General features: G+C 39.2%; 3 protein-coding genes across 5 annotated transcripts in view; all 3 read right to left on the bottom strand.

Annotated features, from left to right (window-relative positions):
• The window catches only part of LOC309362432 (uncharacterized protein), a gene marked incomplete at its 3' end in the record, with an annotated part of 79,718 nt that overhangs the window by 16,922 nt on the left and 49,642 nt on the right, over positions 1-13,154 (bottom strand). The gene's annotated exons all lie outside the window — the stretch shown is intronic.
• Positions 1-13,154, bottom strand: part of LOC309362429 (uncharacterized protein) — a 34,800-nt gene that overhangs the window by 7,235 nt on the left and 14,411 nt on the right. The window lies entirely within an intron of this gene.
• The window catches only part of LOC309362428 (uncharacterized protein), a 62,301-nt gene continuing 49,473 nt past the window's right edge, over positions 327-13,154 (bottom strand). The window contains exon 3 of the mRNA XM_081931776.1: positions 327-2,689. Within this exon, the coding sequence (XP_081787902.1) occupies positions 1,182-2,689 (1,508 nt within the window). The 3' untranslated portion in view covers positions 327-1,181. The remainder of the gene's footprint in view (positions 2,690-13,154) is intronic.

Consider the following 13,154-nt stretch of genomic DNA (forward strand, 5'->3'; position numbering starts at 1 on the left):
ATCATCATTACTGTTAGTTCCCTGTCTGTAATCCGAATCTCCTAAAGCAAATTACAAAATCTTTAAAAACAGTTGAAAACAAATTACAGTGATACCTCTGGTTAAGAACTTAATTCCTTCCAGAAGTCCGTTCTTAACCTGAACCTGTTCTTAACCTAGACACCACTTTAGCTAATGGGGCCTCCTGCTGCCACCGTGCGATTTCTGTTCTCATCCTGAAGCAAAGTTCTTAACCCAAAGTACTATTTCTGGATTAGCAGAGTCTGTAACCTGAAGTGTCTGTAACCTGAAGCGTCTGTAACCCAAGGTACCACTGTACTCTCATAGAAAGGCGAGTCCTACTTTATTTGCTTTTAAGTACACACAGATGCAACTGTCTTGCATGCTTAAGTACAGCAACTCCAGGGCATGAGCAAAGAAGGGGCCACGTGTAGAGCAAGTCCCACACTGAGGTCAAAAACACACAGAGAAGCAGCAGGACTTCTTCAATAATAGTTTACTGAGCTTTCAAAGCATACAGTTCTCACTGGGTCCCCAGTGAGGCACAAAACTTAGCTCCTGAGAGCAAACCCAGTTCCAGCAGTAAACAAATACAGCACACAGGATATCTAAGTCAGGCACACACATCAGCAGAAGGGAGCAAGGGAGGAAAGAGGCTGGAAGGACACAGGGCAATGGATCTGTGTCTTTTGCTTCCTGTCGTCTGGGAGGGAAGTCAGCAACTCAGCATATTCAGGGGTTTCATGAATAAAAGCTTTCTGCCGGCTGCTTCCAGGCAAATGGGCATCACCGAAACACACACTGTGATTCTTGGTATGTTGCCATATAAATTGTTTTTGAAAGGTTATCACGATGTGGTCTAGAAACCAGTTTGGAACAATATATCGCCCGGCCCTAATCCTCACTGACCACCAGCAATCCAGATAAACACTCCTCTATAAATAAAGCACTTTTTGCAATCTTTTCATTTAAACTGCTTCTCCTCTTTGAGGTTGTTGATGGTTTGAAGGGTTTCAAGTACTAAAGTTCTTCCTGTCCGTGAGTCTGTTGATTTAGACCTTCCACTAGGACTGAACCTCTATCTACTTTCCTCATATTTATAAGGTTTGTGTTTTGTGTGAGTTTGTTGACATAAATCAAGGGTTCCATTCTGACGGAAGCTGCTTCCACAGTCCATACATTTAAATGGTTTCTGCCCTGTGTGTCTGCTGATGTTTTCTAAGATTTCCATTCTCACTAAAGCTCTTTCCACACTCCATGCATTTATATGGTTTCTCCCCTGTGTGAGTCCGTTGATGTCTTCTAAGTGTTCTATTTTCACTAAAGCTCTTTCCGCACTCCAAACATTTAAATGGTTTCTCCCCTGTGTGAGTCCGTTGATGGCTTTGAAGGGCTGCATTGAAACTGAAGCTCTTTCCACACTCCATACATTTAAATGGTTTCTCTCCTGTGTGAGTCCGTTGATGTTTTCTAAGTTTTCCATTGAAACTGAAGCTCTTTCCACACTCCAAACATTTATATGGTTTCTCCCCTGTGTGAATCTGTAGATGTGTTTTAAGGTTTCCATTCCGACTGAAGCTCTTTCCACACTCAATGCATTTAAATGGTTTCTCCCCTGTGTGAGTCTGTTGATGTGTTCTAAGTGTTCCATTATCACTAAATCTCTTTCCGCACTCCAAACATTTAAATGGTTTCTCTCCTGTGTGAGTCCGTTGATGTGTTCTAAGTGTTCCCTTATCACTAAAGCTCTTTCCGCACTCCAGGCATTTAAATGGTTTCTCCCCTGTGTGAATCTGTATATGTTTTTTAAGATTTCCATTCTGACTGAAGCTCTTTCCGCACTCAATGCATTTAAATGGTTTTTCCCTTGTGTGAGCCAGTTGATGTCTTCTAAGGGTTGCATTGAAACTGAAGCTCTTTCCGCACTCCAGGCATTTAAATGGTTTCTCCCCTGTGTGAGTCCGTTGATGTCTTCTAAGGCTTCCACTATCACTAAAGCTCTTTTCACACTCCATACACTGAAACGGTTTCTCCCCTGTGTGAGTCCGTTGATGTCTTCTAAGGCTTCCACTATCACTAAAACTCTTTCCACACTCCAAACATTTAAATGGTTTCTCCCCTGTATGAATCGGTTGATGTATATTGAGCTGTCCACTGTGACTGAAGCTCTTTCCACACTCCATACATTTAAATGGTTTCTCCCCTGTGTGAGTCCGTTGATGGCTTTGAAGGGCTGCATTGAAACTGAAGCTCTTTCCACACTCCATACATTTAAATGGTTTCTCCTCTGTGTGAGTCCGTTGATGTCTTCTAAGGGTTGCATTGAAACTGAAGCTCTTTCCACATTCCATGCATTTAAATGGTTTTTCCCGTGTGTGAGCCAGCTGATGTCTTCTAAGGGTTGCATTGAAACAGAAGCTCTTTCCGCACTCCAGGCATTTAAATGGTTTCTCCCCTGTGTGAGTCCGTTGATGTCTTCTAAAGCTTCCACTATCACTAAAGCTCTTTTCACACTCCATACACTGAAACGGTTTCTCCCCTGTGTGAGTCCGTTGATGTCTTCTAAGGCTTCCACTATCACTAAAACTCTTTCCACACTCGATACATTTATATGGTTTCTCCCCTGTGTGAATCCTCTGGTGCAATTTAACATATCTATTCTGACTGAAGCTCTTTCCACACTCCATACCTTTAAATGGTTTCTCCCCTGTTTGAGTTTATTGATGTGAGATATGTGTGCTCATTCAGTGAAGCATATTCCACATTTCACACTTTTTAATGGCTATTCCTAATGAAACAAAAGGTTCCCCATGTCCCAGAATTTTGACTGTCTTCTGTATCACCTTCTTCAGAATGGGCGGAAAGGCAATCCTATTTTGGTTTCAAGGAAGAGAACAAAGGGAAAGAGAACACATCAAATGCCATTAGCAGCTTTTCTTATTTCAACATTTCCTATATTCCCCCACCTCCTTCCCATGTTCCCAGTTTTTATGAAATGAAGATGCAATGATGTCAAATGATAGTAATGCATCACCACCTTTCATAATCCTCACTCATTGTTAATAGCGCAGCATGATCTTGGAATACAGCCTTTTTAAATCAATTGTTTCCTCACAAGGAAAGGCAGCTGTTCTCTGTCCATGAAGAGGCCCCCCCTTTTCTCTGGTTCATCGTTCCTTTGGACATTTCCCATCCTCGGCATCATAATCCTCCATCCACCTCTATCTCTCTCTCTCTTTTTTTAATCTGTTTTTACTGATTTTCATTATTACACATACACATAGAATACATACACTCATTATACATTTATCCATCCACCTAGGCCTTGAGCTCTGCCGAGCTTCGGACTTCCCTCCATCTCTTCAGTAAGTATCATATAGTTATAACATCACGTATTCTATTTAATACTATTTTGTCTTATGCCGTTAGAGTTACTCCAACCCTGCCAGTGTCTTTAAAGTTTTACCATTTTCTCTTACATAGACCAAATATTTACTCCAATTTTCGACAAACTTTTTTTCATCTTGGTCCCGTATTTTTCCCGACAATCTCGCCAATTCTGCGTAATTCATCATTTTGGTCTGCCATTCCATGATTGTACGTAGAGTATCAGTTTTCCAGTTCTGGGCCAACATAGTTCTAGCTGCTGTTGTGGCGTACAGGAAAAATTTTTTATCCTTCTTTTTAATTTCCTTCCCTTTCAATCCCAATAAAAAGGCTTCAGGTTTTTTTAGAAAAGATTTTTTTGTACTTATTTATTTATTATAAATATTTTTTATTAATTTTCCAACATACATTTATAATATCCAATCGAAATTTATCACATATTTTCTCTTTTCGAATTCCTTCAGCCTCTCTAATAATCATCCATTATTCAATTTTTTAATTACACATTTCCTAATTTTTATATTGAAATTTATATACCTTCACCCTCTTATTTTTCTTCTACACAATATTCCTCAAACATTCACAGAGCCTCTTGAAATCCCATTAGCGTTGTTTGCTCATCACATATACATTTCAAATAATCAGAAAATTTTCCCCAATCTTCAATGAACTTTTGGTCTCATAGATATCTGATCTTCCCCGTTAGTTTATCTAGTTCTGCATAGTCCATCAGTTTCATTCTCCATTCTTCTAACGTCAGTAGTTGTTCCTGTTTCCATTTTTGGGCCAGTAGTATTCTCGCTGCAGTTACTGCGTATTGGAAAAGTTTACAGTCCTTTCTATTTATCTCATTTCCTACTATTCCTAAAAGAAAAGCCTCTGGTTTCTTAACAAATGTATATTTCAACATCTTTTTCAACTCATTATATATCAATTCCCAGAAACCCTTCACCTTCTTGCAATCCCACCACATATGGTAAAATGTTCCCTCTTTTTCTTTACATTTCCAACACTTATTACATGTTTTATACATTTTTGCAAATTTTATGGGTGTAATATACCATCTATAAACCATTTTCATAACATTTTCCTTTAACACAGTGCATGCTGTAAATTTTATACTTTCATTCCATAATTTTATCCAGTCATTGAACTGTATATTATGACCCAAATCTCTGGCCCAGTGTATCATAACCGATTTAACTTCCTCGTCTTTTGTATACCATTCCAGCAACATTTTATACATTTTAGATAAAATTTTGTACTCATTATTTATTATTTCCATTTGAAATTTTGATTCTTTTTCATCAAAACCTCTTTCTGTAAAATCCTTTTTAAACATTTCATTAACCTGATAATAATGCAACCAATCATATACATGCTCCTTCACATCTTCATAAGGTTTCATTTTCGATTTTCCTCCTTCTTTTACTATCAATTCTTTATATGTAATCCAGTTCCCCCTTAAATTGACTTTCTTAAGACTCATAACTTCTAACGGAGATAGCCAGTGGGGAATTCTTGGTTCTAATAAACTTTTATACCTCTCCCATATTTCTATGAGAGATCTTCTAAAGATGTGGTTTTCGAAACCTTTATGGATTTTTTTCTTCTCACACCATAAATATGGGTGCCAGCCAAATCTGTTATCAAAACCTTCTAAATCTAACAAATCAGTATTTTTTAACTTTATCCATTCCCTCAACCAACAGGGACATGAAGCTCCATAATATAATTTCAAGTCTGGCAGGGCGAAGCCTCCTCTTTCTTTCGCATCCATTAATAACTTAAACTGAATTTTTGGCTTCTTACCCTGACAGATATATCTTGAAATTGCTCTTTGCCATTCTTTAAAGATCACTGTCCCCTTGATTATTGGAATTGTCTGAAACAAAAACAACATCTTTGGCAGCACGCTCATCTTAATCGTTGAAATTCTCCCCCAAAAAGATAACTTCATTCGACCCCACACCTCTAGATCTTTCTTTATTCCCTTCCACACTGGCTCATAGTTATTCTGAAACAAATCAAGATTCCCAAATATTTATCTTTTTTCACCACTTCTATCCCTATTTGTTGTTGCATTGTTTCTATCATACCTTGTTCCATATTTTTGTAAGTATTTTGGTTTTTTTCTTATTTAATATAAACCCTGCCACTTGACCAAATTGTTCAACTTCTTCCAAAACTACTTTTGCACTTTCCAGTGGTTCTTCCACTGTTATTACCAGATCATCAGCAAAGGCTTTCACTTTATACTCATTCTGGCCTACTGACACACCTTTTATTGCTTCATTTCTCCTTATTGAATTTAAAAAAAATTCCAGAACCATTATGAATAACAATGGTGAGAGAGGGCATCCTTGTCTCGTACCTTTTGATATTTTCAATTCTTCTGTAGTCATGTTGTTTACAATAAGCTTCGCTCTTTGTTCAGTATATATCGCTTTTATTCCATTAAAGAATTCTTTCCCCACTTCCATATATTCTAAATTTTTTAACATAAAGTCCCAAGAAATGTTATCAAAGGCCTTTTCTGCATCCACAAATATTAACGCAGCTTGTTTCTCATTCCTGGCTGTCAGATATTCTAACAAATTAATTATATTCCTTATATTATCTTTCATTTGTCTGCCAGGAAGGAAACCCGCCTGGTCTTTATGAATAATTTCTTGTAATATCTTTTTCAACCTCTTCGCTAAGATACTTGCAAAAATTTTGTAGTCTGTATTTAGCAATGAGATAGGCCTGTAATTTTTAACTTGAGTCAAATCAGTCTTGTTTTGGAATTAGTGTAATAAAAGCTTCTTTCCACGTCTCCAGCATTTCTCTATCCTGAAGAATATTGTTCATGACTTCTCTCAGTGGTGTAGACAGGATGTGCCTCATTTCTTTATAATAACTTGCTGTAAATCCATCTGGTCCTGGAGCTTTCCCTTTTTTCAACTCTTTTATGGCTTCTTTAATCTCTTCCATTTCTATTGGGGCGTTCAGCCTTTCTTTCTTTTCTGTCGGGATCTTCTGCACCTTTTTTTCTTTTAAGAATCTTTCTATTTTTCTCATGTTATTTTTCTCTTTATTATTATATAAATGTCTGTAAAAGTCCAAGAATCCTTTTCTGATACCTTTTGGATTAACTATCTCTTCTCCTTCTATGATGATTTTATTTATTGTATTCTGTTCCTTTCTTTTCTTAATTTGCCATGCCAGCCATTTGCCTGATTGATTTGCAAATTCAAAGTTCCTTTGTCGCAATTTTTTTATATTCCACTCCACTTCTTTATTTATCATCATAGCAAATTGTGTTTGCAGAGCTTTTATATTCTGTTTTATTTTCAGATTGTCTGGTTTCTCAATTAATTTTTGTTCATTGTCCATTATTTGTCTTAAAATTTCCTTCTTGCCTTTCTCTCTGCTTTTATTTTTTATTGAATTCTGTTGGATAAAAAATCCTCTCATCACCACCTTGCTGGCATCCCACACTACATTCATTTTTGTACCCTTATTACAATTGTTCATAAAATACTCCGCCAGCTTCTTTTGTGCCCCCTCTAAAAATTTTTGATCATCTAGAAGGTAGCCATTAATTCTCCATCTGAATGATCTTTCTTCGTAACCTCTTATTTCACATTTGATTGGATTATGATCTGAGATCACTCTTGGTTGAATTTCAACTTGCATGATTCTTGGAGTTAATTCATTAGATACCCATATTTGATAGATTCGCGACATTGACTGATTTGATTCTGAATAAAACGTAAAGTGTTTGTCAAGTGGATGTTTCAGTCTCCAAATGTCTATTAAGTTACAATTCTTAATCATCGAGAAAAAAATCTTTGGTAGTTTTCCCTCTTTACTCATTCCTGATACTCTCAGTCTATCCATTTCCATTGACACTACTCCATTCATATCTCCCATTATTATAATCTTTTGGTCCATACAGTGGTGCCTCGCAAGACGAAATTAATTCGTTCCGCAAGTCTTTTCGTCTTGCGAGTTTTTCGTTTTGCGAAGCACGGTTTCCCATAGGAATGCATTGAAAATCAATCAATGTGTTCCTATGGAAACCGCCTTCAGACCAGGTCCGGGGACAGTCTGTCCCCCGACCTCTTCTGAAGGCCGGCGGGGGGGGCGAAAGTCTTTGCTTCCCCCCGCCTGCCTTCCCGGGACAGCGGAGACTTCTCCGCTGTCCCGGGGCGATCTTAAAATGCTGGCAGGCGGCAGCGAAGGCTTCGCTGCAGTCCCCCAGCATTTTAAAAGCCCCCGGGACAGCGGAGGACTTCTTCACTGTCCGGGGCGATCTTAAAATGCTGGCGGGCGGCAGTGCTGCCGCCCGCCAGCATTTTAAAATCGCCCCGGGACAGCGGATGAAGCAGAGCGCCCCTCGCGCGGGGCAGCAGGCTGCTATCCGCAGCCTAGGCGGGAACTCTTTTGAAGGCTGGCGGGGGAGAAGGGCTTTTCTTCCCACCGCCAGCCTTCAGAACAGCCTTCTGAATGTTGGCGGTGGGGAGGAAAACCTTCCTCCCACCACAAGTCTTCAAGACAGGTCCGGGAAAAGAGGAGAAGCGCTGCGCACCTTCCCCTCTGTTCCCGGACCTGTCCTGAAGGCTTGCGGTGGGAGGAGCCCTTTCCTCCCCACCGCCAACATTCAGAATGCTGTTCTGAATGTTGGCGGTGGGGAGGAAAAACCCTCCTCCCACCGCAAGCCCCGGGAACAGAGGAGAAGCGCTGCGCGCCTTCCCCTCTGTTCGCCGGACCTGTCCTGAAGGCTTGCGGTGGGAGGAGGGCTTTCCTCCCCACCGCCAACATTCAGAATGCTGTTCTGAATGTTGGCGGTGGGGAGGAAAAACCCTCCTCCCACCGCAAGCCCCGGGAACAGAGGAGAAGCCCTTCGCACCTTGTCCTCTGTTCCCGGACCTCCCACCGCAAGCCTTAGGACAGGTCCGGGAACAGAGGAGAAGGCGCGCTGCGCTTCCCCGCTGTCTCCGGAGATTTCCCTATGGGCTTTCATCTTGCGAAGCAAGCCCATAGGGAAATTCGTCTTGCGAAGCCGCTAAAAAATCGGAAAACCCTTTCGTCTTGCGGGTTTTTCGTTTAGCGAGGCATTCGTCTTGCGGGGCACCACTGTATAATCAAACAGTTTTTCTTCCAAATCTTTATAAAAATCAGTCTTGTTTCCATTTGGTGCATAGATCCCGACTGTTATTATTTTTTCACCTTGCCACTTGATCTGGATTGCAATTATTCTTCCTTCTTCATCTTTGAAAATTTGCTGAGCTTCAATTTTATTTCTTATATGCAATACCACCCCTTTTTGTTTTTGTCTGACGATATAAATTCATTTCCTAGACTTTTGTTGATCAAAACTCTTCTATGTCTTCTCGCCACATGTGTCTCTTGTAAACATATTATATCCAAATTTTCCTTTTTTAGATATTGTTCAATTTTATTCCATTTTTTCCTATCGTTTATCCCATTAATATTCCAATTCCATAATTTTAACTCCATCTTGGTATCCTAATTAATTAAATTTTATTTAAAATTTTATAATCTTCTTCTTCTTCTTCTTCTTCTTCTTCTTCTTCTTCTTCTTCTTCTTCTTCTTCTTCTGTGTTTCTTGCATCTTCTTCTTCTTTTCCCTCTCCCAATCCACTTTCCCCCGTAGCTCCTGCTCCTACTGCTGCACCTCTTATTTCTTCCTCTTCTGGTCTTAATTCCTTGTATCTTCTCAGAAACTTGCTTGCTTACTCTGGGTTTGTGTGTTTGTGTTTCTTACTTTTATAGAAAAAAGAGATCCCCTCTGGAAATTCCCACTTGAATTCTATTTTGTTCTTCTTTAAAATTTGCACCAATGGTTTATATGGATCTCTCCGTTTCAACAGTCTGATCGGTATATATTTAAAAATAATTATATAATTCCCATCGATATTCAATCTTTTCTCTCTGTTCTTCTGCAAGATCATATTTCTCATTTATCTGTCCTTGAATATAATTAGACAGTCTCCCGGAGATTTCCTTGTCTTAGTTGTTCTTGCCTTCATTCTAAATGCATTTTGCACTGTTATAGCTACCTCCTCTGGTTGAAGTTCTAACCATTGTGCTATTTCTGCAATCAGTGCAAAATTTTTCCCTGTATCTCTGGTACGGCTCTCAACCTCAAATTAGTCTCCCGCTGCCTCAATTCATTCATAGCAATCGCATCCAAGACTTCTTCTTGTGTTTTATTAATCTCCGACATTTCTACCTCAGGAGCGGCCGCCGAGACCATATAACACCGGTCTTGAAAGACCTACATTGGCTCCCAGTATGTTTCCGAGCACAATTCAAAGTGTTGGTGCTGACCTTTAAAGCCCTAAACGGCCTCGGTCCAGTATACCTGAAGGAGCGTCTCCACCTCCAGTGCCGAGGGCCTTCTGGCGGTTCCCTCTTTGCGAGAAGCAAACCTACAGGGAACCAGGCAGAGGGCCTTCTCAGTAGTGGCGCCCACCCTGTGGAACGCCCTTCCAGCAGATGTCAAAGCAATAAACAACTACCTGACATTTAGAAGACATCTTAAGGCAGCCCTGTTCAGGGAAGTTTTTAACGTGTGATCTTACTGTATTTTTGGTTTTTATGGAAGCCGCCTAGAGTGGCTGGGGAGGCCCAGTCAGATGGGCGGGGTATAAATAATAAATTATTATTATTATTATTATTATTATTATTATTATTATTATTATTACCTTTATTTTCTCCTCTTCTCTCCTCACTTCCCTCATTTCCTGTTTTGTCCTCTTCATCCCCTCCTCCAACGTTTGTGTTCTCTTAGTCACATCTTTCAATTGTCCCTTTAATTCATTTACTGTTTCATCAAATTTTTTGTCCATTTTTCCAATCCTTTTGTTCATTTGTTCTAATTTGGCCTCTAAATTTTTTTCACTCTGCTTTATATCATTTTTAATTTATCCAAACATTTTCAATACTTCTCCCTTAAAATCTGACTCTTGTTTTGAGCTTCTCCTATCTGCCGGTGTCCCCCCTTCACTTGTTTTTTTCTGCTGGTGCGACATATCTACAAGAAAGAAGATTCCACCTAAACATTAGGAAAAACTTCCTGGCAGTAAGAGCTCTTCGACAGTGGAATTTGCTGCCAAGGAGTGTGGTGGAGTCTCCTTCATTGGAGGTCTTTAAGCAGAGGCTTGACAACCATATGTCAGGAGTGCTCTGATGGTGTTTCCTGCTTGGCAGGGGGTTGGACTCGATGGCCCTTGTGGTCTCTTCCAACTCTATGATTCTATGATTCTATGATCTTTTAGTCTTCACACTCCTAGCAAAGTTAATTAATGCACCAAAATTAGCACAACCAGTATATAAGGCCCAATACAATATTTAGCAAAACCCAATAACATATAAAAACTAACACCGAACTCCTCCGATCAATATATCAACCCAGGTATTTCCTACATCACAAAATAAATTGCCAGAATAAAAATAAAATATAACCCAATGGAGATACTCTTATTATCTTTAAAAATCCCAAAAGAGAGAATATAATCGTGATTGTACTTTTAGCCTTTTTGTTAGGAGAATTCACTAATTCACAGTCCTCAAATTTCAAATTTTTGCCAAGGTTTTAAAACTTTTCATTAATGAAGAGACGATAGAAAGAGGAAAATCTTCTTGCCACCACTTAGGCTAATTCCAATCCGTCATTTTGAAAATAAAATGCATCAGGGCAAGAAAAGGACCAAACCATAAAAAAGCAAAAAATAATATATTTTCTCAGTTTTGTTATTGGCAGTTATTTTAGATTTTAATTATACTCCAATTATAATCCAATGTAGTCTTCAAACTCTCCAATTCCAGATTAGTCCAAGGAAGGAAGTAAAGAAGAAGTAGCAGAAAACCATAAAATAAGTCCCACAAAAAAAAGAAAAAGGGAAACAAAAACAAAAACAAAAATTATATCCAGAGCAGGATTCTTCTGAGGGACGATCTCAATCAGTTACCAGCCTTATCCATTCGTTAAAACCACTCTACAAAGCTTCTGCAATGGTGTTATACTCCAACGACAAGCGAAGGAAGAGGGGGGGAAAGGGGGAGTAGTTTTTTTAGAAGTTAATTTTGACGCTCACCATCAACCCTTACCTTAAAACCTGTGGCATTGTTCAATTTCAAAAGTCAGATTATTATAATCTATTACAGTGCATAAAACTTCCCCTTTTATCCGTTAAAATATTCACTTCTACAAAAACGTTGCTGGTATTTTTCCAGAATATAGCAATGTAACAGTGGCGACGGAAGTCCTTACATCCAGTTGCGCAGTTCTTTATTAAAAGTGAAACTAAGAATTCCTTCTAATCTTGTCTCTTTCTTTCCCCCACCAACACACCGAAGATTTGCCAAAAATAACAGTCAAACGTCCCTCTGCTTCCTCTTCTGTTTCTTTTTTATCTTATTGCTAGTTCTTAGCTATTTTCTTAGCTTAGAAGTTTTAGAGGAGAAAGTGGCAACGACCGCTAGCCATTACTCACACAGCTCGCTCCCGCTCTGCTGACAGTTCTGCGTCTGTTTTGAATTGCAGATACAGCTGAACTCCACGTTTAATTCTTTTTGCTCCAAAACCTTCCTTTAGCCTTGAACTTCCGAATTCTATCCCAATTAGGTCCGAATTTCTTCAGCTTGAGTGTTGGTCGCTTACCTTGCAAGTTTGGGGCTACGGTTTTTAGAGGATAGTTAATGGCTTCCCTCTGCCTGCTTCTCTCTCTGCCGTACTCTTCACCCTTGCAGGGCTACCTGACGGCCAGGCGATTTGCAAATTGGCTTCCCGGGAACCAGAACCTCAATGTTCTCCACTGAGGGTATTTTGGGGGGCTACTGTGCCCTGTAGCACCCCTTTTTTCCTCAAAAAGCACAGAATCTCCCAGCCGGGAAGATTCCCACTTGCGACAGGTTGACGCTCAACAGGAAGTCCGCGTACTTAAAGATTTTTTTAAGCTCATTATATATTAATTCCCAAAAACCATTCACTTTAACACAAACCTACCACATATGATATAAATCTCCTTCTGCCTCACCACACTTCCAACACTTCCTATTTTTTATTCTATACATCTTTGCCAATTTTACCGGCGTGAGGTACCACCTATATATCATTTTCCACATATTTTCCTGTAAGGCCGTACACACCGTAAATTTCATATTGACATTCCATAATTCAAGCCACGCTTCTAATTCTATATTATATCCAAAATCCATGGCCCACTTAATCATGGCTTCTTTTACCTCCTCATCTTTAGTAAACCAGTCCAGTAATAAGTCATACATTTTGGACAAAAGTTTGTTGTTACCTTCTATAATATTGATTTGAAATTTTGATTTCTTTTCCTCAAATCCCAACCTTTTTTTATCCTTTTTTAGTATCTCATTAACTTGGTGGTGTTGTAACCACCCTGTCAATAGGTTCTTTATTTCTTCATACGTCTTTAACTTAATCCCCTGCTCCGTTTTCATAACAAACTCTTCATAAGTAGCTCTCTTTCCTTCCATATTAGTTTTTTTTTTTTGTAATTAATACGTCAGTTGGTGAGATCCACCAGGGGGTTTTCTTTTCTAACAAATTTTTATTTCTTACCCAAACATCATATATGGGTCCTCTAATTATATGATTTAAGAAACCCCTGTGGACTTTTGCTTTTTCCATACCACAGGTACGAGTGCCACCCGTACCTGTTGTCAAATCCTTCTAAATCTAGAAGGTCCATTTTCTCTAGTTTTATCCAATCTCTTAT

Source organism: Podarcis melisellensis, assembly GCF_964234715.1.
Source record: "Podarcis melisellensis genome assembly, contig: HAP1_SCAFFOLD_248, whole genome shotgun sequence".
Lineage (NCBI taxonomy): Eukaryota > Metazoa > Chordata > Lepidosauria > Squamata > Lacertidae > Podarcis > Podarcis melisellensis.